The 23,366-nt window shown below is 46.0% G+C and overlaps 1 protein-coding gene across 2 annotated transcripts; it reads left to right on the top strand.

The window, feature by feature from the left end:
• Window positions 1–275: 275 nt before the first annotated feature.
• FBXO27 (F-box protein 27) lies at window positions 276–21,486 on the top strand. 2 transcript variants are annotated; one of them, XM_068250608.1, is made up of 6 exons: window positions 276–499; window positions 8,853–9,244; window positions 14,441–14,552; window positions 14,633–14,728; window positions 18,719–18,857; window positions 21,030–21,486. In XM_068250608.1, exons 2-6 carry the CDS (start codon window positions 8,884–8,886, stop codon window positions 21,252–21,254), a joined length of 933 nt encoding a protein of 310 aa, XP_068106709.1. In that variant the 5' UTR covers window positions 276–499; window positions 8,853–8,883; the 3' UTR covers window positions 21,255–21,486. The 2 variants fall into 2 exon arrangements, with proteins under 2 accessions (XP_068106709.1, XP_068106708.1); XM_068250607.1 differs by having other exon boundaries at window positions 14,351–14,552.
• The last annotated feature ends 1,880 nt before the right edge of the window (window positions 21,487–23,366 follow it).

Genomic DNA, 23,366 nt, shown 5'->3' with positions numbered 1-23,366 from the left:
CTTGAACAAAATGTACAGGAAAGTCCTGTCCTGCTAGTAATTTCACCCACAGTCTGCTTCCCTAGTAAAATGATTCAAAGATTCGGTTCAAAGATCCAGATCTTTTCAATGATCCGATTCGAATCATCCAAATCTTTGAAAAGATCCAGACTTCCCATCTCTATATTACAGTAAAAGGAGGGAGGATCTGGACGTACTGCCATTGGTCAGAGCGTAACACAGGAGTGAATCCTCCGCATTCTATTTGGCACTGTGCACATCCAGCGACCAATAGAATACTGCAGATCTACTATTTACGATGAGTTCTGGCCAATGAGAGCGCGCTCAGTCTCTCCCGCGAGACATTACAGTAACAATATAACAATCCCAGCATTGGGGGCACATTCTGCCGATCAGCTGAGAAGGGAAAAGTGGGCGGAGGCAAAAAAGAAGCTACCTGACCCGGGAGGGGCGGCGCTCACATCCAGATGATCTCGGTGTAGAGCCAGCTGTGCGTGCGGTGAGTAGCTGCTATGTGTTGTAATATGTATTTAATGTATTGCATTATACTGTATTGCATATGTCAGGGTGATGCTCTATTGACTGATGATGTCAGGCGTCTGCTGCAACTTTCTGATTTACAGATCAGGGAATCTAACAGCAAACTGTCCATAAAGGCTCTGACTCCGGGATCACCCTCCCCCCCCCCTAATGAGTGGACATGGCAGAGTACAGTCAGCCCTCCACGAGTCCAGCACCCACCAGTCTGCTGTACATTCAGATCCATCCATAACTCCTGATACTGCCTTCATCACTGAACTCATACACAAACCCACACACTGACCTCTCTGTCCTCACTCATAGCGGATGATGTGCGGTTAAGCTCTGTACAGATGCTCGACCGCTATTGCCAAAAAGGAACGGGGCGGCCAAGAATCGTTTGCACAAGTGTTCCACTGATGGTAAAAGACAGCGATTATCATCCATGTAGACGGTTCAGACGATAATTGATGTTAGTCGTTCGTATCGACCGAAAACAAAGATCGCTCCATTCAAACTATTCCCATGTGGTGAATTACGCACTTCCGGGGCCTCATTTTCACGCTACCACTAATGATATGTTTGGTAGACTGTCATTACGACTTTGTTGAATTCAACTGCGCTCCAACTTTGTTCATTTGACGCAGACCACTGGGATCGCTCCTTATATAGAAACTGTGATGGAGCGTGTGTACCGCGCTTTCGTTTAATTGTTTACCAATCTGTGGGACCCAAATTAGCGGAGACAGAAATGGAACTTTGCGTAGAGCAGATTAGATCTGGAAGGTAATATTTTCTTCAAAAAATGCAATTCATCCCTTTTACTAATGAAGTTTTCCCCCCAAGGTTTGTTCACACTACAAGAGCTTTTTAAAGGGACTCAGAGCTCAGCGAACTAAAAAGATTTATACATACCTGCGGCTTCCTCCAGCCTCGTAAGCTCCAAACGCTCCCACGCCGCCGTCCTCAGTCTTCTGCAGCGCCGGTACCGGGACCCGCAGTTCCGTCGGTCGCAGCCAGTCTACGCAGGAGAAGTGCGCTCTTTGCGTATCTCTCCAGCAGCTGCTGGAGAGATACATAGAGGGCACACTTCTCTTACGCCAGACTGGCTCCGACTGACGGACAGGGCCGGCCCGCTCATGAGGCGGGGTGAAACATTTGCCTCAGGCGGCAAACTTCTAGGGGCGGCACCCGCCCGGGGGGCCGGCCGCCGAGCCGAAGGGGTAGCGGGCAGGTCGGGGGTATTGGGCCTAGCGGTGGGGAGGGGGGTCGGACCCCCCCTCCCTTGCCTGGGTCCCCTGATCTGCGGTCCCCTCCAGCTGTAATTAGGAAGCAGCCGCTTGCAGATCGTAAGAGGCAACGGGCGGGGAGGACTCACCTTTTCCGCGTTCCAGCGAGCGCTCCACTGACATCACTTCCTGCATCGCCCCCCACTGTATTGTAAGTGGACGGCGATGCAGGAAGTGACGTCAGTGGAGCGCACGCTGGAACGCGGATAAGGTGAGTCCTCATCGCCCGTTGCCTCTTACGATCGGACAGCGGCTGCTTCCTAATTACAGCTGGAGGGGAGTGCAGATCGGGGGACCCAGGCGAGGGAGGGGGGGATCCAACCCCCCTCCTCACCGCCAGGCCCAATACCCCCGACCTGCCCGCTACCCCTCCGGCTCGGCAGCCAGCCCCCCCCCCCCCCCCCGCACCCACGGACGGGCGGGGGGGGCAGCAATCTTCTCATAAATTTGCCTCAGGCGGCAAAAAGTCTAGGGCCGGCCCTGCTGACGGATGTGCGGAGTGAGAACACTGCCATAGGGTAACAAGGCACTAGCTCTTTAAAAAGCGCTGGCGGTTGAGCGATTAGCTGGAATCACCCACTAATTGCTTGAGTGTGAATGGGCCCTTAAAGTCTTTGGGAATTTACGGGACAAAAAAAAAACTAGATATTTACCCAAGGAGAGGGAAGGCTCTGGGTCCCATTGCAGCGGCAGCTCCTCCGCTTGGATCCCCCGCCGCAAGGCACTTCGGGAACAGAGTCCTCCTGAAGACAGGCAGCTCCATACTACGCATGCACAAGAGAGGTCGCTTGAATGTGCGCAGTCTGGAGGGGACCGTCTTCGGGAACACTCGGCCTCTTGAAGACTTCTGAAACCTCCTCTGGTGGCAAATAGAACAGTATTTGACCAAATTGGTCGAATACTAACGGGGGAGCCAGCACTGGATCAGGGACCGAGAGGAGCCAGAAGGCTCTATAGGACCCAGAGCCTTCCCTCTCCTTAGGTATGTATCTGGCTTAATTTTTTTTTAAATCAGTTCCCATTCCCTTTAATTCAGGCACCGGCTATTGCCAGTGGCCAAATTACCTTGTCGCTCAGAAACAGCCTTATCAGTCCGCCGATAGACTGTACACACGCTGTACTGTCTGCTGAAAACCCGCCCAGCGGGAGTTGCCGACGGACCCGTCGTTGGCTTCAGTGTGACGTGTGTACGAGCCTTTAAAGGGATACTGTAGGGGGGTCAGGGGAAAATGAGTTGAACTTACCCGGGGCTTCTAACGGTCCCCCGCAGACATCCTGTGTTCCACTCACCGATGCTCCGGCCCCGCCTCCGGTTCACTTCTGGAATTTCAGACTTTAAAGTCTGAAAACCACTGCGCCTGCGTTGCCGTGTCCTCGATCCCGCTGATGTCATCAAGAGCGCACAGCGCAGGCCCAGTATGGTCTGTGTCTGCGCAGTACACTCCTGGTGACATCAGCGGGAGCGAGGACACGGCAACCCAGGCGCAGTGGTTTTCTGACTTTAAAGAGACTCCGTAACAAAAATTGCATCCTGTTTTTTATCATCCTACAAGTTCCAAAAGCTATTCTAATGTGTTCTAGCTTACTGCAACACTTTCTGCTATCACTGTCTCTGTAATAAATCAATGTATCTTTCCCCTGTCAGACTTGTCGGCCTGTGTCTGGAAGGCTGCCAAGTTCTTCAGTGTTGTGGTTCTGCTATGAACTCCCCCTTCCAGGCCCCTCTCTGCACACTGCCTGTGTGATATTTAGATTAGTGCAGCTTCTCTCTGCTCTCTTATCTTTTACAAGCTGGATAAATCGTCCTCTGAGCTGGCTGGGCTTTCACATACTGAGGAAATTCAGAAAAAGGCAAAGCTGTTTGCATGAAGAAAAGAGCAGCATGAAACTTCAGTGCATGAGAGCAGAAGGGGGAAAGAAACACACAAATGATCTCTTGAGATTCAAAAGGAAGGGTGTATACAGCCTGCTTGTGTATGGTTGTATTTTCTATGTGTGGACATACCGTACATCAACCTACTTCCTGTTTTGGTGGCCATTTTGTTTGTTTATAAACAATCTTTTTAAAACTGTTTTTAACCACTTTTAATGCGGCGAGGAGCGGCGAAATTGTGACAGAGGGTAATAGGAGATGTCCCCTAACGCACTGGTATGTTTACTTTTGTGCGATTTTAACAATACAGATTCTCTTTAAAGTCAGAAATTCCAGAAGTGAACTGGGGGCGGGGCCGGAGCATCGGTGAGTGGCTGCGCCAACACAGGATGTCTGCGGGGGACCATTAGAAGCCCCGGGTAAGTTCAGCTCATTTTCCCCCGACTCCCCTACAGTATCCCTTTAAGCCATGCTCAGGCCAGTAGCTGCCTGAACAAGCAGCTAAATTCCTGATATGTAATCAGTCAGGAAGCAGGGATGATTTCCGGAGCAAATCTGATTGTTAATGGGGTGTGCTTCATGTGTGGAGCAGATTTACAAGAATTTAGGATTCTGCGTATGCATACAATACCGTTACATTTCAATGTGACTTGTGTTTACTCCACAACAATGAGGGTTGTTTGTGCGGCCCACAGGTAAAGCTTTCTGCACACTGTAGACTTTTGTTGCTGGAAACAATGCTCTCCCTCTTCTCTCTGGCCAGCATTTTTCTACAGTACAGATAAAAACCTGACACCCAAAAAGGTCACCAGAGATTGTTTGATGCAATCTTGTGTGTGTATGCGATCCGGCGGCTCGATTAGCCGCCGGATCGCCTCTTCCGCGTACCAGCGCGTGCCCGCCGCGTCCCCGCACGTGCGCCGCATTCGATTCCCCGCTCGTCCCCGCCGGCGCCGCTTATCTTCCGCTCGATTCCCTGCCATTGTCCCCTCGCGGGGAGCGAGCAGGGAATCGGCGGAAGCAAGATCCGTCCTGTTGGATCTTATCAATCGAGCCGCATTAGCGGCTCGATTGATAAGGAGCATCACGGCCGCATCTATGTGTGTAGATGTGGCTTTAAGGCCATGCACAGGTCGATATTCAGCAGATTCAGATCAGGCCATTCATTAAATACATTTTTGATTAGTTGGTGGAGAGAGGAAAGGCAAGCAATGGATGGCCGTATAGCGCTGCACTGCATCCAGTGGTTCCAAACTTAGCACAATTAGCAGTTTGAGCGATTCTTGATATGAATTGTTAGGATGGTAGTTCTGGGAATGAGCATTGTACAGGCACGCTGTTTAGCTATAGATGACCAGCATGTGCTGTTGTATGGGGGAGGGTAGGGAGTACAACAGGTGGAAAATGAGCAGCGTCTTTGGGGTATGAAGAATTCATGTTCAATTGTCAATTAGCGATCCAGGGGGGGGGGGGGGGAGGCCTACATCGGGGGGATTAAGGTTAGTCACCCGTGGGAGGGGGGGTCTTAGGGTTGGGCACCACTGGGGGGAGGTCTTATGGTTATGCATCTGTAGAGGAGGGTTCTGTCTGAGAATAGGGTTAGGTAAGGTCATAGTAAAATATCGGTAAAGATTACCAATATTTTGCTATCATAATTAAGTAGAAGAATATCTGTAATTTTACTGATATTCTACTAGTGACCTTCAGCGCCCTATTTTACTGCGTACCTTTTTTACATCTACTTGGCGGACATCACTACATCATAACAAAATACAAGATTACAGGGAAGAAGTGACCATTTTCTCCACCACTTCCACTTATATTCTCACATATGATAAATTCTCTGTTGTTTAGTATTGAGGAATATTTGCAGGGATCTTGTTTGTGTTGCCTTGGCAGTTTTTCTGCTGCTGGCCAGGACTGTGACCTCTCCCATTCTCTAGCTGTGAAAGTATGCAGCTGACATGGCCACTTCCCTTCCCCCACACACTGACCACAGGCCAGTCCCAAGACAAGGTCCCTGTGCACCCAAGACTGAAGACAGACATTTTACATTTTTATTATAGATTAGATGTTACATTCAGCGTAAACATTTAATCAACTAATAATTTTATTTTTTTTTAAAAAGGATGGCTGTCAATGTTCAGCTGCTACTTTGCTATAATTTTTTGAGGGTTAGCTTGGGACGTAAGGCCTTGTTCACATCAATGCAACACAGATGGCCATGCGATCGGAACGCAAAGCATACGATCGCACGCCATCTGCCCCGCTACCCGCTGCGCTGCTTGGGTGACATCCCTTGGGTGACATCACTGGGCTGAGCCTGTGTAGATGCAGAGTCAGATGTACAGCTGATGACACGTTCTGTTGCTATGCTGGGAGGCGCAGGGCTGGCGAAGCAGTGCAGGCGTGATGTCATACAGCGGGCGGGGCAAACGGCGTGCACACAGGTATTGGCCATCGCTTGAGCAAGTTGATCCACCTGGCTGATCGATTACCAAGCGGCGGTCAGGGGCCACTGCACACGCTGGATGTTGTCCGAGGCGGTCGTTGTCAGGTGCCTCAGACGACTAATCTAGTGTATGTACATGGGCTCAAGTTTTACACTAATTACCATATGCCTGGTACACATGATGCAATCTTCCATCAGATTGACGGTCGAATCGATTATTTCTGACAGGTCTGATCTGATTTCCGATCGTTTTTCTAATCGATTTCCCTAGCACTTCTATACAAAATCGGTCATAAAAGCGATTAATAATCAGATCAGATCAGACCTGTCTGAAATAATCGATTTGACCATCAATCTGACTGAAAATTGCATTGTGTGTATCAGGCATAACAATAGGTACAAGAGTCTTCACAGTGAGTGTCCACTCCCTTTAGGGCTGGTTCAGACGGACGTTTGTGCGGCGTCGCGTTTGGGGGCGTTGCGGCGGCTGCGTGGTCAGGCTCTCAGTAGCCTTCGCGTTGCGTTCCGAAGCGGTCGCGTTTTTTCTTCCCCTAGGGGGACATTAGCCGTCGCAGTTGGCCGCCCCCTGGAAGCTACATGTCGCTTCCAGGGGCAGCTCGAACGCTAGCGAAAATCGGGACCCGAACGCCGCGTGCGTGTAAAAGCTCGGTGTAAACGCTCCCATTCACTTGAATGGAAGCGTTTAACGCCAAGTCCCGAACACTGGCAGTAAACGCTCCGCAAGCGTCCGTCTGAACCAGCCCTTACTTGCGCATTCAGGCCTGAAACTAGTCTGGTCTGCAAATCTCATGGATCCATCAGCTCTGCTGTCCACAAACAGATAAATAATCAATGAGATGCGCAAATACCAGGCTTGTATGCAAAGAGGATGCCTGCAGTGTCTGTGTGACTTTCAGTTACATTCAATTTGCATACAAATCTTTAACAACAAAGGATGCAAAGTGAATCTGGAGGTCCTGTGAACTCTGTGTGAACACCACAAACACTGCTAGGCTAGGCTAGATCCCTGTAACAGCAGGAACACAACAGGAGAGCTGCGCCACACGTTATCCATGCACTGCATCGCATCGCATACAGTGAAGCATATAGTCAATGAAAAGTATGCTTCGCTGATACCGTTACCACACACATTTTGCACTAATGCACTGTATGCAGGGCATTAGAATGCTGCACTCATGAAGAGCTGAAAAAGTGTGCAGTCGCACGTCGGATTTCTTTCGGGGGTCCACTTGCGACAACAGTGGTCCTCAGCATGGTATGGAAAGCACTTACAGGATCTAGAGGTTTCCTTCTTCTTAGGTAAGTATGTGTTTTTTGACCCAAGGTTCACCTTGTGTACATTTTAAGTCTTGTACACTAGATGGGGACTCACTCGGGGGCACTTCTGACAATAATCTAATGTGTGTACAGCGGCTTTCGTTTTCACTTACTACATCGGCAAGGGATCAAACTGGCGGATCATCTCAGCCGAGGATATTGTCCTCCTAATAACCCTGCCTGCTCCAAGCCGTTCAGTTGTGGGCTGTCAACCCTCCTCCCCCATAGCAACAGAATGCATCGCTAGGCTGCAGGCTAGCGGCACACCTGTACAGAACTTGATCCTACCCGAAGGCTTGAGTCCTCATACGTGTGTACTTGGTCTTACTATCTTGTTTTCTGCCTTTGCAATGTAGCCTGGGAAAGAATTGGAGAGCTGCTCTGTGAGACAACTGATGGGGCTGCATGGACTGTATGGTAAAGAGGGGAAATGTTTAATATGTTTATTTATTTTTTTCCTTCTGAACTTCAGTTCAGCTTTAGATAAAATAAACTGATGAGATAAACAATTATATTTATCCTCCTACTCCAAAAATGACTGTTTAAGTATCCCAGGGTTTTCTTTTATATTTAAACATATACAAAGTAGGTTGCATGTTTTACTGTCTCTAATCAGTGGCAGCCTATTAAATGTCGTAGACTTAAGCTACGTACACACATGCTACAACGATCGTTCGTTGTGAACGACGAACGACTTTTAATTGAGGAAAGAACGACCTAAGTAAAGTTAGCTTTTAAATGTGTGTAACGATCTGATCGTTAGAACGAACGTTACATCACGTAAAGCAACTATTGCGCTTGCGCATAAAAATGAAAAGTTCCATGGAGAAATAGCGAAATGCGCATGTCAAGCCTAGTACGAACGACCATTTGCAATGATGTACTACTTTTGCAAACAAACGTCTTTGGAAAAAATCCGCCAAGCTAGATCGTTCGTTTTTAACGATCTAGCTCGTCCGTCGTTAGACTTAATGGTCGTTGGCTGCTTTTTTTTTAAACGATCATCGTTTGAAATGATTGGGGAATGATCGTTTCAAACGACTATAGACGCATGTGTGTACGCACCTTTAGAAAAAGGTCAATAGTTCATGTATTTTATCTCTCCCTGTTTTTAGAAGTTGCATTCTGCCAGGAAAACTTTTATGGCTGTCATTTGCTTATCTTTGATGTTTACTATATTCCCAAGGTACCCACAAGACAGAAGCTGTCTCTTCCATGCCTAGAAATTCACTCTTTCAGGCAGCAAAATAAAACAAGTAAAACAGCCTGGTTATTAATATGTTTTGTGCTGTACATACACTTGTTTATCTCATTGTGTCTTATATTGCCTGCGGTACACTTTAACATAACTAAGTTACTTTTTATATTTTCATTGTGGTAGGTGGAACCAGTGACCTGCTCTACAATCAAAAATGGGTCAGCTATTCTCTCAAAATCCATTGGAGAGAGTTACAGTGACTTATCATACACCCCCACCAACCCCACCACCCAGACACATTGAATATATTATGGACATTGAACCATTTCCTGATGACATTCTTCTGTTGATTCTGAGCTATGTGCCAGCGGAGGACTTGATGAACAGCTGCAGATTGGTGAACCAGCGCTGGAAAGAGCTGGTGGACTCTCCCACAGTTTGGAGACTGAAATGTGAGAATGAGGGTGTAGCTAACATCCGCCAAGTGGCTGAGATGTGCTACGATGTTCCCTGGCAGACGGTTAGCTGGGGAAGACCTTTCTCGAGAAACTTACTGCGCAATCCCTGCGGTACAGGTAAGAGGCTGGCATGAGGAGCTGAAGCTCTACATAGGATGGTGGAAATATTTGACCCTAAAGTGGAAGAGTGGATCTTTCATGATGGGCAGCTTTGTAGGCATTTAGCTAAAAAGTGGTTGGGTTGATTTCAAAAAGGTTGCGGCCGGGCAAGGGCATAACTACAAATCATGGGGCCCCCCAGCAAAAGTTTGATGTTGCCCCCCAATGTTTACACCCTTTTCTTTGTCTACCCCTGGTGACCCTCCCAGCCTGGAGGCCCATCAAGTGTGGCCGTCATGATCTTCACACCCATAACAAGTGTAGCCACAGAAACACCTGATCTGAAGGAAGGACCCCTTTATCAGAGGGTGTGAAGTAGTACTCGGGGTCCCCTTATAGATCTGGGCCCCCTGCAGTTGCAGGGGCTGCTCCCCTCTAGTTATGCTCCTGGTTGTGGCGGCATCATATAGATGAGACAGGTTGGTGAGTGTGGGTGAATCAGTCAGGTGAGTGAATTAGGTAATGAAGAGATTAGGTGGTGGGTTTGGAAGTCCAGCTGCCTGCTCAACAATGCCTCTATCCACCCCTGCCACACTCCTCATTTGCCAACCACATCCTGCCTGACTGCTGGTTCTCACCTGCAGATTGACCTAGATGCCAGCCACCTCCCGTGTGCCTACAGTGTGACAACAATTACCACTACCGTCCCCTTGCCGCATGAACAGAATGAGTGCCGGTTCAAACTAGGCTCTCTGCCCGACTGTTCTGGTCAGACACCAGTGGATGAATGGACATGTAGAAGGAACACTTGCTTTCCTATGGGCCGGTTCACCAAGTGTGTGTTTCACTGGATCCAGGTTCTGATAAAGCAATGCACATTTCTGACCGGCACAATTTGCAGAACAGTGTATATATTGCTGTGTATCTGATGTGGTACCCTTCTGCGCCGTGAAGACCACTGGAGCAGGTAAAGCGCAGCAGATATCCCGCCTGTTCTGGCTGGATATGTCATAGTGTGATCCAATCCTAACCAGGGCTTTGGAGTCAGGGTCGAAGTCAGAGCAATTTTTGGATACCTGGAGTTGGGGGTTTCATAAACTGAGGAGTCGGAGTTGGAGTCGGATGATTTTTGTACCCACTCCATAATCCTGCAAGGGCTGTGGAGTTGGAGTCAGAGTCGAGGTTTTGGAGCAATTTTGGGTACCTGGAGTCGGAGTTGTTGGATTTATAAACTGAGGATTTGGGGTCGGAGTCAGATGATTTTTTTACACTGACTCCACAGCCTTGATCCTAACTGGTGAGTGAAAGGTGGGAGGTGTCACTGTGTAGATGGAGGTTGGCACGGCTTTCATGTCATGCTCTCGGTAAATGCACTGACAGCTTTGACCAGAGCTTACAAAGAGAGAATTCCTCCACTATACTAACGTAAAAAGGGGAAACGTTGCAGGTATGCTATTACCTGGGTCCTTTCTCAGTTTCATACTTTGCACTTCCTTTACTCGTGTGCTTTAATTTCTGCACAAGACCTTGACTACTGTTAATTTTGTCCAGTGTGTTTTCAGTCTTCTTTTATTTGAAAGGGTTTTTTCACATTGCACTTTAAATTAGAACTGCATCGGCCTCCTATAACGATGCCTCTATCCGCCCCTGCCACACTCCTCATTACAGCATTATTCCTCATTACAGCATTATTCACATTGGAGGAAGCTTGTGTATGGGAGGAGTTACTGTGGCAATGCCATCAGTGTGCTGCTGTTCTCCACAGTCTAGTCAGGAGGCCAAGTGTCCCTCACCTCTATGTAGCTGAGTGCAATGACAGAAAATATAGGTGATTGAGCTGTGGCGGTGCCATCTGCCTGAGCAGTCAAGTAATACAGTATCTCTCAAAAGTGAGTACACCCCTCACATTTTTATAAATACTTCATTATATCTTTCCATTGGACAACTCTTTCACGTTGTCTAAAAATATAATATATGATTGCTTAATTATCAGAGCATTAAAATGTTACCTCTTTTATGTGACCCTAGTCTCCTGCAGTTTAACATCCAGGCCCATGTGCAAATAAGGTTTCTTCTCCCGAATTTTCTACCGTGAGATAATTTTTTATCTTCTGTTTAAAATAACTTTCCAGTACTTTTCAACTTGCAAAGTACTGAAAAGCAGGTGAAAAGTACTACAAAAATTATTTTGAGGATTTTCTTGCTTTCCGATGGCTTAAAGGGAACCAGAGACAAACTAAAGAAGAGATTTTATACTTACCTGGGGCTTCCTCCAGCCCCATACGCACGGATTGCTCCCCTGCCACCATCCACCGATGCCTGCAACTACTAGAACCCGTCACGGACGTCATCGGAGCCAGCTACGCAGGAGAAATGCGCTCTCTACGTATCTCTCCAGCGGCTGCTGGAGAGATACGCAAAGAGCGCACTTCTCCTAAGCTATACTGGCTCGCTCCGACTGACGGAAGAGCGGGGAGCCGGTTCTTGTAGCTGCGGGCAGCGGAGGACGGTAGCGTGGGAGCGATCCGTGCGTATGGGGCTGGAGGAAGCCCCAGGTATGTATAAAATCTTTTTTTTAGTTTGTCTCTGGTTCTGTTTAAAATGCATTTTATTGACATGATTAAAAATATCACCTAGGAGAAAACTCAGGAGAAAAAGTGAATTGCATATGGGCCCCAGTCTTTACATTTGTATCTCATAATCAATGAGTTCAGGGAGTCAGTTTTTAGGTTCTCTGGCCTATATGCAATTCACTTTTTCACCTGAGTTTTCTCCTAGGTGATAATTTTAAACCTGTCAATAAAATGCCTTTTAAGCCACCAGAAAACAAGAAAATACTCAAAATAATTTTGATAGTACGTTTTCACCTACTTTTTGGTACTTTTTTTAGTTGAAAAGTACTGAAAAGTTATTTTAATCGAAGATGAAAAATTATCTCCTGGGAGAAAAGTAAGGTGAAAAAGTAAATTGCATATGGCCCCCTGTGTGAGACTGCTGCTTGGATTGCTTTGTCTTGCTGTTCAGACTGCAAGCGGGAAGGACACAGACTAAATCTCCTTCACAAGACTGCAGCCTTTACCACTGGCATTCTGTGGTACAGGAAGTAGCCAGTGTGTCAGGGTTCCTGTCCAGGCACTGCACATTACCTGTCATTAACAGATTGAGGGCTCTCTTTAAAAACCACCATGCAACTGAGTGCCTAAACAGATCTATCTAGGATAATTATTGTGGTTTGAGTGGAGCTATAATCATTGTATTTCTTGTACTTTGAGGTTCACTCTACATCATTCAAATTTGCCTTTAAAGTAAACCCGAGCTGAACCTTGGCTGAAAAATCACATTTTTACCTAAGGAGAGGAAAGCCTGTGGAGATCCAGAAGCTTCCCACGCTGTACTCTGCCGTTGCTTGGTACCCTCTATATCAGGACCGCGCTGTCTTTTGCCACGAGCACCGCACACTGCAGTCGCAGCAGGTCCACGCTCCTCTGAAGAAGAGCATGACCGGGATCAGATTTCTGACAAGATCATTTCAGAAATCTTTGTGGGGTCCGCGAGCAGCAACAGGGGACCAGAGGACGCTGTGGAAAGCCTCTACTATAGGATCCAGAGGCATCCCTCTTTTTAGGTAAGTATGTGATTTTTGACCTGAGCTTCGGCTTCGGTACACTTTAACCGAATGCGGACCGGCGCAGTTTAAATCTACGTCGGGCGGGTGGCGCTGTGGTTCTGACTGGACGTAAGCTCTACGTCCCATTCACCGCACGTCCTCGCCCGTTCCCACCGATTTCTACCCGCCGCAATGTGCTGCCCTGCCGCCTCTATGACGGCAGAGCACTGTGAGCCGGGCAGGAGCCGTTTTCATTGGCTCCTGGACGTCATTACTGTAAGCCAATCCCATTGGCTTACATTGAGTGACAGGGTCAGGGGCCAATGAAAGCGGCTCCTGACCAGCACACAGCGCTCTGCCGTCATAGAGAGAGCAGCCTGCGGCGGGGAGAGAGCGGCGTGACAGGCAGGAGCGACGGATTATTGCAGCGATTCGTCGGGATGTGGCGTTTTATCGTACCAGCAGCCTCTGGCTCTTAAGGGGGCAGAGGCTGCTGGTACCGAAGTGGTTTAGGCTTCTTGCACACAGGGACGTTACAGGCGCATGTTAGTGCAGCCTGTAACGCTCCCCCAACGCACAGCAATGTAACACAAGTGGGCTGTTCACACTGCCCACGTTGCGTTACATTGTAACGCAGCAAAGTGCTGCATGCTGTGCGTTCTCCGCGGCTAAGCCGCGTTAGACTGTTTGCACATGCTCAGTCATGTTGGGGAGGAGGGGAGAGCGGCCGGGCACATGGCTAATTAATATTCACTGCACTCAGTGACTGCAGTGTTTACTTCCTGGAGAGGCCGCTCTGTGCGGCGATTGGCCGGGCGGGACCACGTGATGCCGCATGCGTCAAAGAGTACGCATCACGGACGCCAGAGTGAGCTGCACAACGCGGCTCACTCCGACGTCCACACCAGAGAACACCAGTCGTTGCGTTAGGGGCACGTTATGTGCCCTATAACGTCCCCTAAACGCAACGTCCTGGTGTGTAACTAGCCTAAAGAGAAACCGTAACCAAGCATTGAACTTCCCAATCAGTAGCTGATACCCATTTTCCCACGAGAAAACTTTACATTTTCTCAAAACGGGACATCGGGGGGCTCTGTATGGCTGATATTGTGGTGAAACCCCTCCCACAGTGTGATGTTAGGACCATGGTCCTAACAGTTTCCTGTCTGTGAGCCTTGTTGCATTGTGGGAAATATCAGCTGTTTCCAACTGCCAAAAAAAGCAAGCAGCATCTTCTTCCACTGACATCACCTGCCAGCAGTAAAAATGTCACCATGTGATAGATGCAGAATGTAAATCAGGGAAATAAAAGATTTTACGATGGGCAAACACTGGCTAAATCATTTGTAAATAATTATTGTAAAAATTAAGCACTTTTTTTATTGTTATTTTCACTGGAGTTCCTTAAGTGCTGTTAATGTACTAGTTTATGGTTTTTATGTCATTATTTGGGAAATCTAAAATGATACTACTTGAAAAATGACTCCTGGCCCTTTTCTTTTTTCTTTAATATCTAGAATATGATTTTGGAAGCTACAGCATGTTCTTGAGATATTTAAGAGAGGAGTATGGACCATGCGCATTGACTTTTGCCCTTCATTCTGCAGAGGGAAGGAAGTACTGGAGGCTTCAGGATGGAGGAGATGGGTGGGTCATAGAAAGTAACCACTCCCCTCTGGAAGGTGCTGAGAGTCAAACCTGCTTTGTCACCTCTTATTTGTAAGTATTGGGCTCATGGATTCATGTAATACCAGGAAGCACTCACTGCCTCTGCTGACCTCTTATTTGTGTCTTTGCAGTTGGTGTATAAAACGTCAGTATATAGATCTGCTGCAGGAAGGATTATGGGAACATTTCCTAGATGTTCATCAGCCCGTTATCTGCATTTCTGATTGGTAAGTTCACATCTCCTGATAAAGTTTGAGATTATCAAAGAAAACCAGCAACAATGGTGTTAAACTACTGTAAGGTACCTATACACTACGCCGATATACAGCGGATTTGATCACTGTTATCGAAATCTGCTGTGAAATCGTTAACGCAAATGTTGACCGATTCAGTCGATCTGTCCAGGTGGAAAATTTCGCTCCATCACCGGCGGGTTGGGAGCGCATCGTTCGGTTCGGCGATGACCGATGCAGCAGTACATCACCTGTCCGCATGCGCAAGTCCCCGGGTCCCTGCAGTCTCTCACTTCTTCCGGCATCTTCTCTTCACTTCCTGTCCCGTCCTGTGAGAAGGGGAAGTTCAAACAGTAGAGAGCCCTCTACTGTTTGAACTTCCACTAGGGACAGGAAGTGAAGATAAGATGGAGAAGGCCAGCCGGAGAAAGGGACAGCACGGACCCGGGGACTCGCGCCAGCGGACAGGTGATGTATTGCTGCTGGCCAGGTGAGCACACGGGGTGCGGCGAGGCAGGCAGAGGCAGCTCCACAGGCTGTGAATCGATTTCATGCTGAAATTGATTCAAAATATGTGTGCAGTGTATGGTCAGATTCGATCAGAGAGGGATCTATCTGTTGGTTGATCTGGTGGCAATCGACCAGTGTATGACAGCCTTGCCTATCTAACTAATAATATGTACAATTACAATATATACAAAACCAGATAATCATAGGACAAAATATATATTGAGAACAGGAACAGGTCTGAGAGTACTGTAGCAAGCAGAGGCCCAAAGATACACATATCCAATTTTTGGTTGGACAGTTTTACCACCTCCATGTAGTATGAGAGCTTACCTACACAATCTTTTCATAGTATGTAACATCTGTTGGCCCTCATACTACTTGAAACTGGTAAAATTGGCCATTGATTGGGCAATCAAAGTTGGATTTGTGTATGCAACCTACTACGAATTGCAAGACTTTGTGAAGGCCTCAAGGAATCCTTTCCAGTGAGTGCTTTTGTAAAAAGTAAATGAAATATTAAAAATCCCCATGAAGAGATGGATTAGTCACAAACCTGTCAGTTCTGTCAACTACTGCAAGTGATGGCAACATAGAAGACAAGTACCGGTAATTTATAGTTCATTTTACTCTAGAAGAAACATTTTGCATGTGTTTAAGTGTATTTTAAATGTTAACATTTTTCATGATAGAGGACTTTTAATAACAGTTATTTGTTGTAATATTTTTCATACTGTTTCCACTGTAGCTAACTTCCTATTTTTGTAGATGTGCTCCGTTTCATGGTAGGAACACACTAGGCAGTAACACTAGCGTTTTGGGCAACACACATGATGCAAATCAATTGGATGCATGAAAAAAAACCAGGGCTGTGGAGTCGGTACAAAAATCCTCAGACTCCTCAGTTTAGGATTTCACCGACTCCGACTCCTCTAATTTGCATATTACAATCTTGTTGATTGAAAGTATGTAACATGAAATTTGTCTCTTAACTGCCAACGCTTAGGAATTTTAAAAGACAACTGAAGAGAAAAGGATATATAGACTGCCATATTTATTACCTTTAGTTATAGACTAAAACTAGTCCTTGGTAAGAGTACTTGTAAAAGGTACAGACCGGAACAAAGAACATCTATCAGGCCCTAGGCAATGTAACTGTGGGTACCTGTAAGAGTGATGTGCAGGTACTCTGCAGGGGAATGAGGAGATTCTTCCTCTATTACACATTCTTCATGCACAATCTGAACCAGGTTTATGGGTGATAGACAACACCTCTGTGTTCAATGTGCACAACATTCTCAGTGGATTCCCTGCAGCTCTGTGGGGAGTGCATATGTAGAGTATAGTACTACTGTGTAACAAAGTAAACCTGAGACAGATGAAATTAAAGTTTTATACATACCTGGGGCTTCCTCCAGCCCCCTTCAGGCTAATCAGTCCCTCGCTGTCCTCCTCCGCCACCTGGATCTTCTGCTATGACTGTGCTGACTGGCTGAATTACTGGGACTCATAGCAGAAGATCCAGGTGGCGGAGGAGGAATTAAATGGTATCCTTCTCAGGTACCATTTAATTCATAGTCACCAAACCAAATTTTAACAACGTATCAAATTATTTGATTTCACAAGCAAAGATGTACATTTGCATAAATCAGAATCAACACAGAATTATTTCTATCTCATTGACCATCTCTATTAGTGACACGGCTACACATCAGGCTTTATTCTTACAGCATAGATGTTATTTAGTATGTATGTTACGGCCAGAACCTGAAGTGTGGCCACTTCTCGTTCTGGCCAGCCACTTCGGTTTCTGGCCGGTCAATGTGCGAAGTGGCCGCAGCGGAGCGGCCAATGTCAGAAATGTAATTACTACACTAAGCACAATGTATTTTACGGCCGTCTCGCTGCGGCCAAATGTATTACAACTTGCTTAATTTCATTAAATTAGCCGGCGGCAATGTAATAGATGAAGCCGCCGGCTTTCGCACAGCCTCCTCCTCTCCCCCTCTCTCCTCGCCTCCTAATACGATACGGAGCAGCCGGCGGGGACACACTTGTCCCGGAGAGAAGTTCGTCGCGGCAGGGGAAGCAAAGCGCTCAGCAGGGAGGCTGCAGACATTGCTTCTGCCAGCACCCGCTCTGCAGGAACGGCAGGATACCCCTGCCGCGACGAAACGACTCTCGGGGACACTCGTGTCCCCGCCGGCTGCTCCATATCGTATTAGGAGGCAGGGAGAGGAGAGAGGGGGGGAGGAGGAGAGGAGGAGGAGGCAGTGCGAAAGCCGGCGGCTTCATCTATTACATTGCCGCCGGCTAATTTAATGAAATTAAGGAAGTTGTAATACATTTGGCCGCAGCGAGACGGCCGTAAAATACATTGTGCTTAGTGTAGTAATTACATTTCTGACATTGGCCGCTCCGCTGCGGCCACTTCGCACATTGACCGGCCAGAACCCGAAGTGGCTGGACAGAACGAGAAGTGGCCACACTACAGGTTCTGGCCGTAACATATATAAGAGATTCCTGTGTACACATCATATATACAGTCACAATCAGATTTGTATATCTGACTTTAAAAATAAGGGGACTGCTTTATTGAAGCAGCACAAGTAACTAATTTTGATTGGTTTATTTCATTTTTGTGGACTAAGCACAGCTATTACTGTATGTAGAAATTATTTATGACGACTATAACTGAGAAAAAAAACATTTTATCATATTTTCTATTTTAATTACAGTTTAAATTCATTAGGAGTCGGAGTCGGTGCATTTTTTCCCGACTCCAACTCCAGGCACCCAAAATCGCCCTGACTCCGACTCCACAGCCCTGAAAAAAACGCATATGTTTGCGTTCTGCATAGTGAATTTTACAAATCGCTGAACTTGCTGTATATTTTTCCAAAACGCACCTAATGTATGTCAATGGTGACGCAGAGGTATAGCGTTTTATTGTATTTTGTATGCGTTTTTTTAAAAAACAAGTTTGATGATGTATTTCCGCTTCCTGTTGTCTTCCTAGTGATTTGCATAAAACGCGGATAAAAAACACACTAGCTATTTATATGTGTGAACCGCAAATGCTTAAACCGCAAGAAAAACACATGCAAAATGCATAAACGCGTATGCAGCAAAACACAACCTTTTACGAAACGTTAAGTCTGTTCCCAATCTGAATGTTTTCTGTAAAGTCCAGAATAGTTGTTATGCTGGGAATACACCATGAGTTTTTTTGGGCAGATAGATGGCTCGAAAGATAATTTCTGACAGGTCCGATCTGATTTTGATAGTTTTTCTGATCGATTTTCTCATAGAAGTGAATGGAAATCGGTCAGAAAATCGATCAGACAGTAAATCTGCTGAAAAAAACGAATTGTGTATTCCCAGCATTAGAAGGCAGTACTTAATAATAATCTGTACCTTTTGTGCCGTTACATACTGAGAATGCACAGACAGGTCACCTGAATGCTTGTGTTGTAGGTATGCTGGGCGGAGGGACTGCGCCTGTATCTATGAAATAGAAGTCCAGCTTCTAGCTGCTGATAAGAAGACTGTGATTCAAGAGTTTTCAAAGAGACCCGATCCTATCCCGCGATGGAATGATGCCAAATATCGTCAGGTCTGGTATTTTCACATGATTCTACACATGAAGACACATCTGCTGCCATGTTTATGAAGCTTGATACTTATTTGTAGCCACAAAGTGGGTGGGGCAGTACAGGGGCCGTCACTTCCATTGGTTCAAAGTGGTACCATGGGAGCAAACTAGGCAATTGCCCTGAGCCCCAGAGCTGGGTGATGGGCCTCCAAATCTCCCCCCAGTTGATTGATTGATCCCTCAGTACCCTTGCAGAGTATCAGTGTGCTCCTCTGACACGACTGCTGGGTGCTGCTGTGTAATCATTCATTCACACACTACTTTCAGCCGTAGACCCTGAACAAGCATGCAGCAGATCAGGTGTTTCTGATATTATTGTCAGATCTGATAAGATTAGCCGTTTGCTTGGTTCTCGTTAGCACTGTATTTGAAAAAACGCAATGCATGCGATTTTCATTGCATTTTTTTAAGTAAACAATCAATGCACTGCATTTGTGATTTTCAGTGTGTACAGGTCCTAATTCACACTACTGCAGCCAAATAGATTATCAGGGCTGCCAGGCAATGGGCATTGTTTAAAGATACTCTGAAGCCTAGAAAAAAACCTGTCTTTCACTTTAAAAACCTGTTTTACATAATTGCTGTACCTGAAACGCCCTACCTGAAAACTCCATAAATCATCCCCAAACTCCCTGGGCAAAAATCCACGACTTTCCTGGTTGTGGATTTTGCTGCCTGCAGGGCCCAGGGGGAGGCAGAGCTTTGGGCTGTAGCTCTGCCTCCATGCGTGTTAATCAGCACAGATCTCCACCTCTCCCCGCCCCGCTGTCTTCTTTCATTGAGAGGGGCGTGGGAGAGGCGGAAATACACACGGATTGACACACATGGAGGCAGAGCTACAGCTCTGGGCACTGCAGGCAGCAAAATTCACAACCAGGAAAGTCGTGGATTTTTGCCCAGGAGAGGAGGCGGAGCCAGACAGGACAGCAACGAATAATAATAGGCAGGATGCATACACTTGCAGCTCTCCAGTCCATGTGTCAGCAGCAGAGGGAAAGTGTTTGAGAAAGATGTCCAATGTACCAGCAAACAGCGATGCTGCATCCTAGAGTTTGCTGCTTGAATTACATGATTCAGATTGGCATGATGGTAATTCAGGCAGCAAACTCTAGGGGGCAGCAGCGCTGTACACTGGTACAGGATACATGTTTCTCACACTCTTCTGATCTGCTGCTGACATGCGGGACTTGAGAGCTGTGAGTGTGTAATCCCACCCCTTAAAGAGACACTGAAGCGAAAAAAAATATATATGATATAATGAATTGGTTGTGTACTATGAATAATTACTAGAAGATTAGCAGCAAAGAAAATATTCTCATTTTTATTTTCAGGTATATAGTTTTTTTCTAACATTGCATCATTCTATAATATGTGCAGATTACACAACATTCAAAATGATTCTTTCAGAGCAGTCTGAACTAATGACCTCTCCTCTGGCAGGGAAAAAGAAAATTGTTCACTAACACTTGAGATAATAAAAGTGAGAAGACAGCCCTCTCCACGACTTTGAAAGTCGTAGAGCTTAAAGAGAGTCTGAAGCGAGAATAAATCTCGCTTCAGACCTCAGAGTTAGCAGGGGCATGTGTGCCCCTGCTAAACCGCCGCTATCCTGCGGCTTAACGGGGGTCCCTGATCCCCCAAATCCCCTCCGTAATGCGGGGGAGCGCTTCCTGGTTGGGGCAGGGCTAACCGCCGCAGCCCTGCCCCACGCGCGTCTGTCAGCGCGTATCTCCGCCTCTCCCCCGCCCCTCTCAGTCTTCCTTCACAGAGGGGCAGGGGAGAGGCGGCGATGCGCCGCTGATAGACTCGACTGGAGGCAGGGCTGCAGCCGTTAGCCCTGCCTCCAGGAGCGACCAAGTGTCGCAGCGAGGGGTTTTGGGGGTCAGTGTCTCTTTAATTATTATTCACCGCTCTCCTGGCTGGCCCCACCACCTCTGCATGTGCTGCCCTGATGAGAGCCATGACAGCCGGGCGCTCACCAGAATTAGCCGGGCGGACCACCCATCTAATAGGGCTTGGGGAGAACACTGTGCAATCTACTGATCACAGATAACCTAACCACCCTTTCTTGCTTTTAAGGTACTATAATCGTGTGCCACTAGTGACTTTATACATGTTGTTGTCTCTTTACAGATTACCCACGAGTTCCGTAACTACGGTCCCGGTGTGAGATATGTGGTCTTTATGCACAAAGGAAAGGACATTCAGTTCTGGAAGGGCTGGTACGGCGTGAGAGTCACCAACTCCTCGGTGACACTAAAATGTGACAGTCTGGAGCCCTGCTGCCCTTCCTTGGAATCACATTCCTTGGACTGCCTTGCTGCTCACACTAGTAACTGCTGTGAAGCTGCACACTGATTACTCGTCATACTCTCAGTTCTGGCGTTACAAAGCACAGAGCAGGGGTGGCTGAAATACAGAGTCACAGTCAGCATTCCTTCAGGGAAGGAGCAATTCTGATTGGCTGCTACAGGCTACTGTTCCTTGCTTGGAGGAATAAAGTATATCATTTATATGATAAAGATAAATGTGAATATTTATAGAAAATGTTCTTTTTTGGTTTTTAAATAAAAAGCTTTTTTTTTTTTTTTTTTACAAAAAAGTTTATGTAATCCAAGGTTTATAATTTAATATATGCTGGAGTAGTCTGTTAGGCCTGGTTCACACATAAATCTACACATTTCTGGTCCAGTACTAGCCTGGCAATTATGCATCCAGTTTACCCGACTGGACCGGAACTGTACACCTTTTATGTGTGAACACACCCATAGGACTGATAGGACTGGACCGGAAAGGTAGAGATTTCTGTGTGAACACAGTTGGCATCAGTTTTGTATGCGTTTCTAAGGCTGTCAAACACCGTCAAGGCAAAACACCTTTTAATGGGTAAACCAAGCCTAATAGCAATCAATTTTTCTGACTGATTGTAACAATTCAAAAATCTGACCAATGTACCACACACCTATGTTCAATTTTTTCCCAATCATGAATAAAATAATTAAAAGCCATCACACATCATACAATTCTTGATATAGTTGGTCTGAACTTTCCAACATGCCCAATCTCCAAGAATCAAAAAAACAAAAACTGTTAATTTGATCAGATTTATTGAAAACAAAACTATTTTTCGGGACAACCAATCAAAATTATTGAACTGGTGAAAAATTGGATCTTTTAATTGTATGGTGTGTGGCCACCTTTAGGCCTGGTTCACACATAAATCTACACATTCCTAGTACTGTCCTGTCAGTTATGCATGAGTTTTGCATGAGTTTTCTGTCAGTTTTTCCCTGACTGGACCAGAAATGTACATATTTGTATGAACACCGCCATAGAAACACATGCAAAACTGATGCCAACTGTCAGTAACAGGCAGGACAGGACTGGGCCTTTTTGTATGATCCAAGCCTTCCAGGTATACATCATTTATATAGTCATAAGGGATGTCCAGCTTTTTTCACAGGGTGCTTGGTTTGCATTTAATCAAGTAAAAAGAGCACCGCTATAGAAATAAATAGATAATTCTAAAAAAACCGACAGGTTTTGGGCTAGATTCTCAGGTTTTCTTTGTTTTCAAAAGCATTTCCTGAACGGCAGTTGACAAGACTAAAGGTGGCCACACACGATACAATAAAATGATCCAATTTTACAGCAATTCGATAAAAACGATCGGATCTCTCGAAAAAAATCGAAAGTTTGTTTTCATTCGACTGAAAAATCCGATCGGCTTTCCCGTTTTTTTCGATTTGTATCTATTCGGAATGCCAGATATTTTCAATTTTTCTAAAGATTGTATGGTGTGTGTTAGATTATATTAATAAATTGACACACACCCATGCAATTTTCTCAGAGTTTCCAATCATATTTATCATAATTGGGGAAAAATTGAACATACGTGTGTGGTACATTGGTCATATTTTTGAAATGTTACAATCAGTCAGAAAAATTGATTGCAATTCTTAAATTGAACAGATATTTAAAAAATTGTATGGTGTGTGGCCACCTTAAGACTCAACACACACCATACAATCTAGGTTGTTCAATCTTACCACTTTCATGTAGTATAAGAGCTTATCCAATCAATCATTCAAGGTATTTTCAATCTGTTGGCCCTTATACTACATAGATTTGGTAAATCTGTACAACCAAGATTGTATGGTGTGTGTGTTGAGCTAAAATACTGCTAAAATACTGTACAAGTGAGTAGGAAGGCTGGCTGGTGTCTGACTATTTCGGCAGTTAAACTGCTGCTCAGGAAATACTTTTTCCGCTATGGTTGCCCTTCAAATTTTGCAGTGGACATGGGGGAAAAAAAACAGCTTCCATCACTTTGTGTTCTTTAATAAACAACAATACAAGAGTTGTTCCATACGACAGGAAACTGATATAGCACAGCTCATTTGTGTTGCAGAATAAAGGTAGCCATATATCTAGCGATGTATGGGCAGATTTGAAAAGAGACAAATCCCT

This window comes from Hyperolius riggenbachi, chromosome 8 (assembly GCF_040937935.1).
Source record: "Hyperolius riggenbachi isolate aHypRig1 chromosome 8, aHypRig1.pri, whole genome shotgun sequence".
In the NCBI taxonomy this organism is placed as follows: domain Eukaryota; kingdom Metazoa; phylum Chordata; class Amphibia; order Anura; family Hyperoliidae; genus Hyperolius; species Hyperolius riggenbachi.
This window is presented reverse-complemented; position numbering and strand designations above follow the sequence as displayed.

Excerpts from the sequence above, each read along its gene's own strand:
- FBXO27 (XM_068250607.1), top strand. The coding sequence starts at position 8,884 with ATGGGTCAGCTATTCTCTCAAAATCCATTGGAGAGAGTTACAGTGACT. Across the intron at positions 14,553-14,632 it reads TGCTTTGTCACCTCTTATTT|TTGGTGTATAAAACGTCAGT; the intron begins GTAAGTATTGGG and ends GTGTCTTTGCAG. Across the intron at positions 14,729-18,718 it reads GTTATCTGCATTTCTGATTG|GTATGCTGGGCGGAGGGACT; the intron begins GTAAGTTCACAT and ends CTTGTGTTGTAG.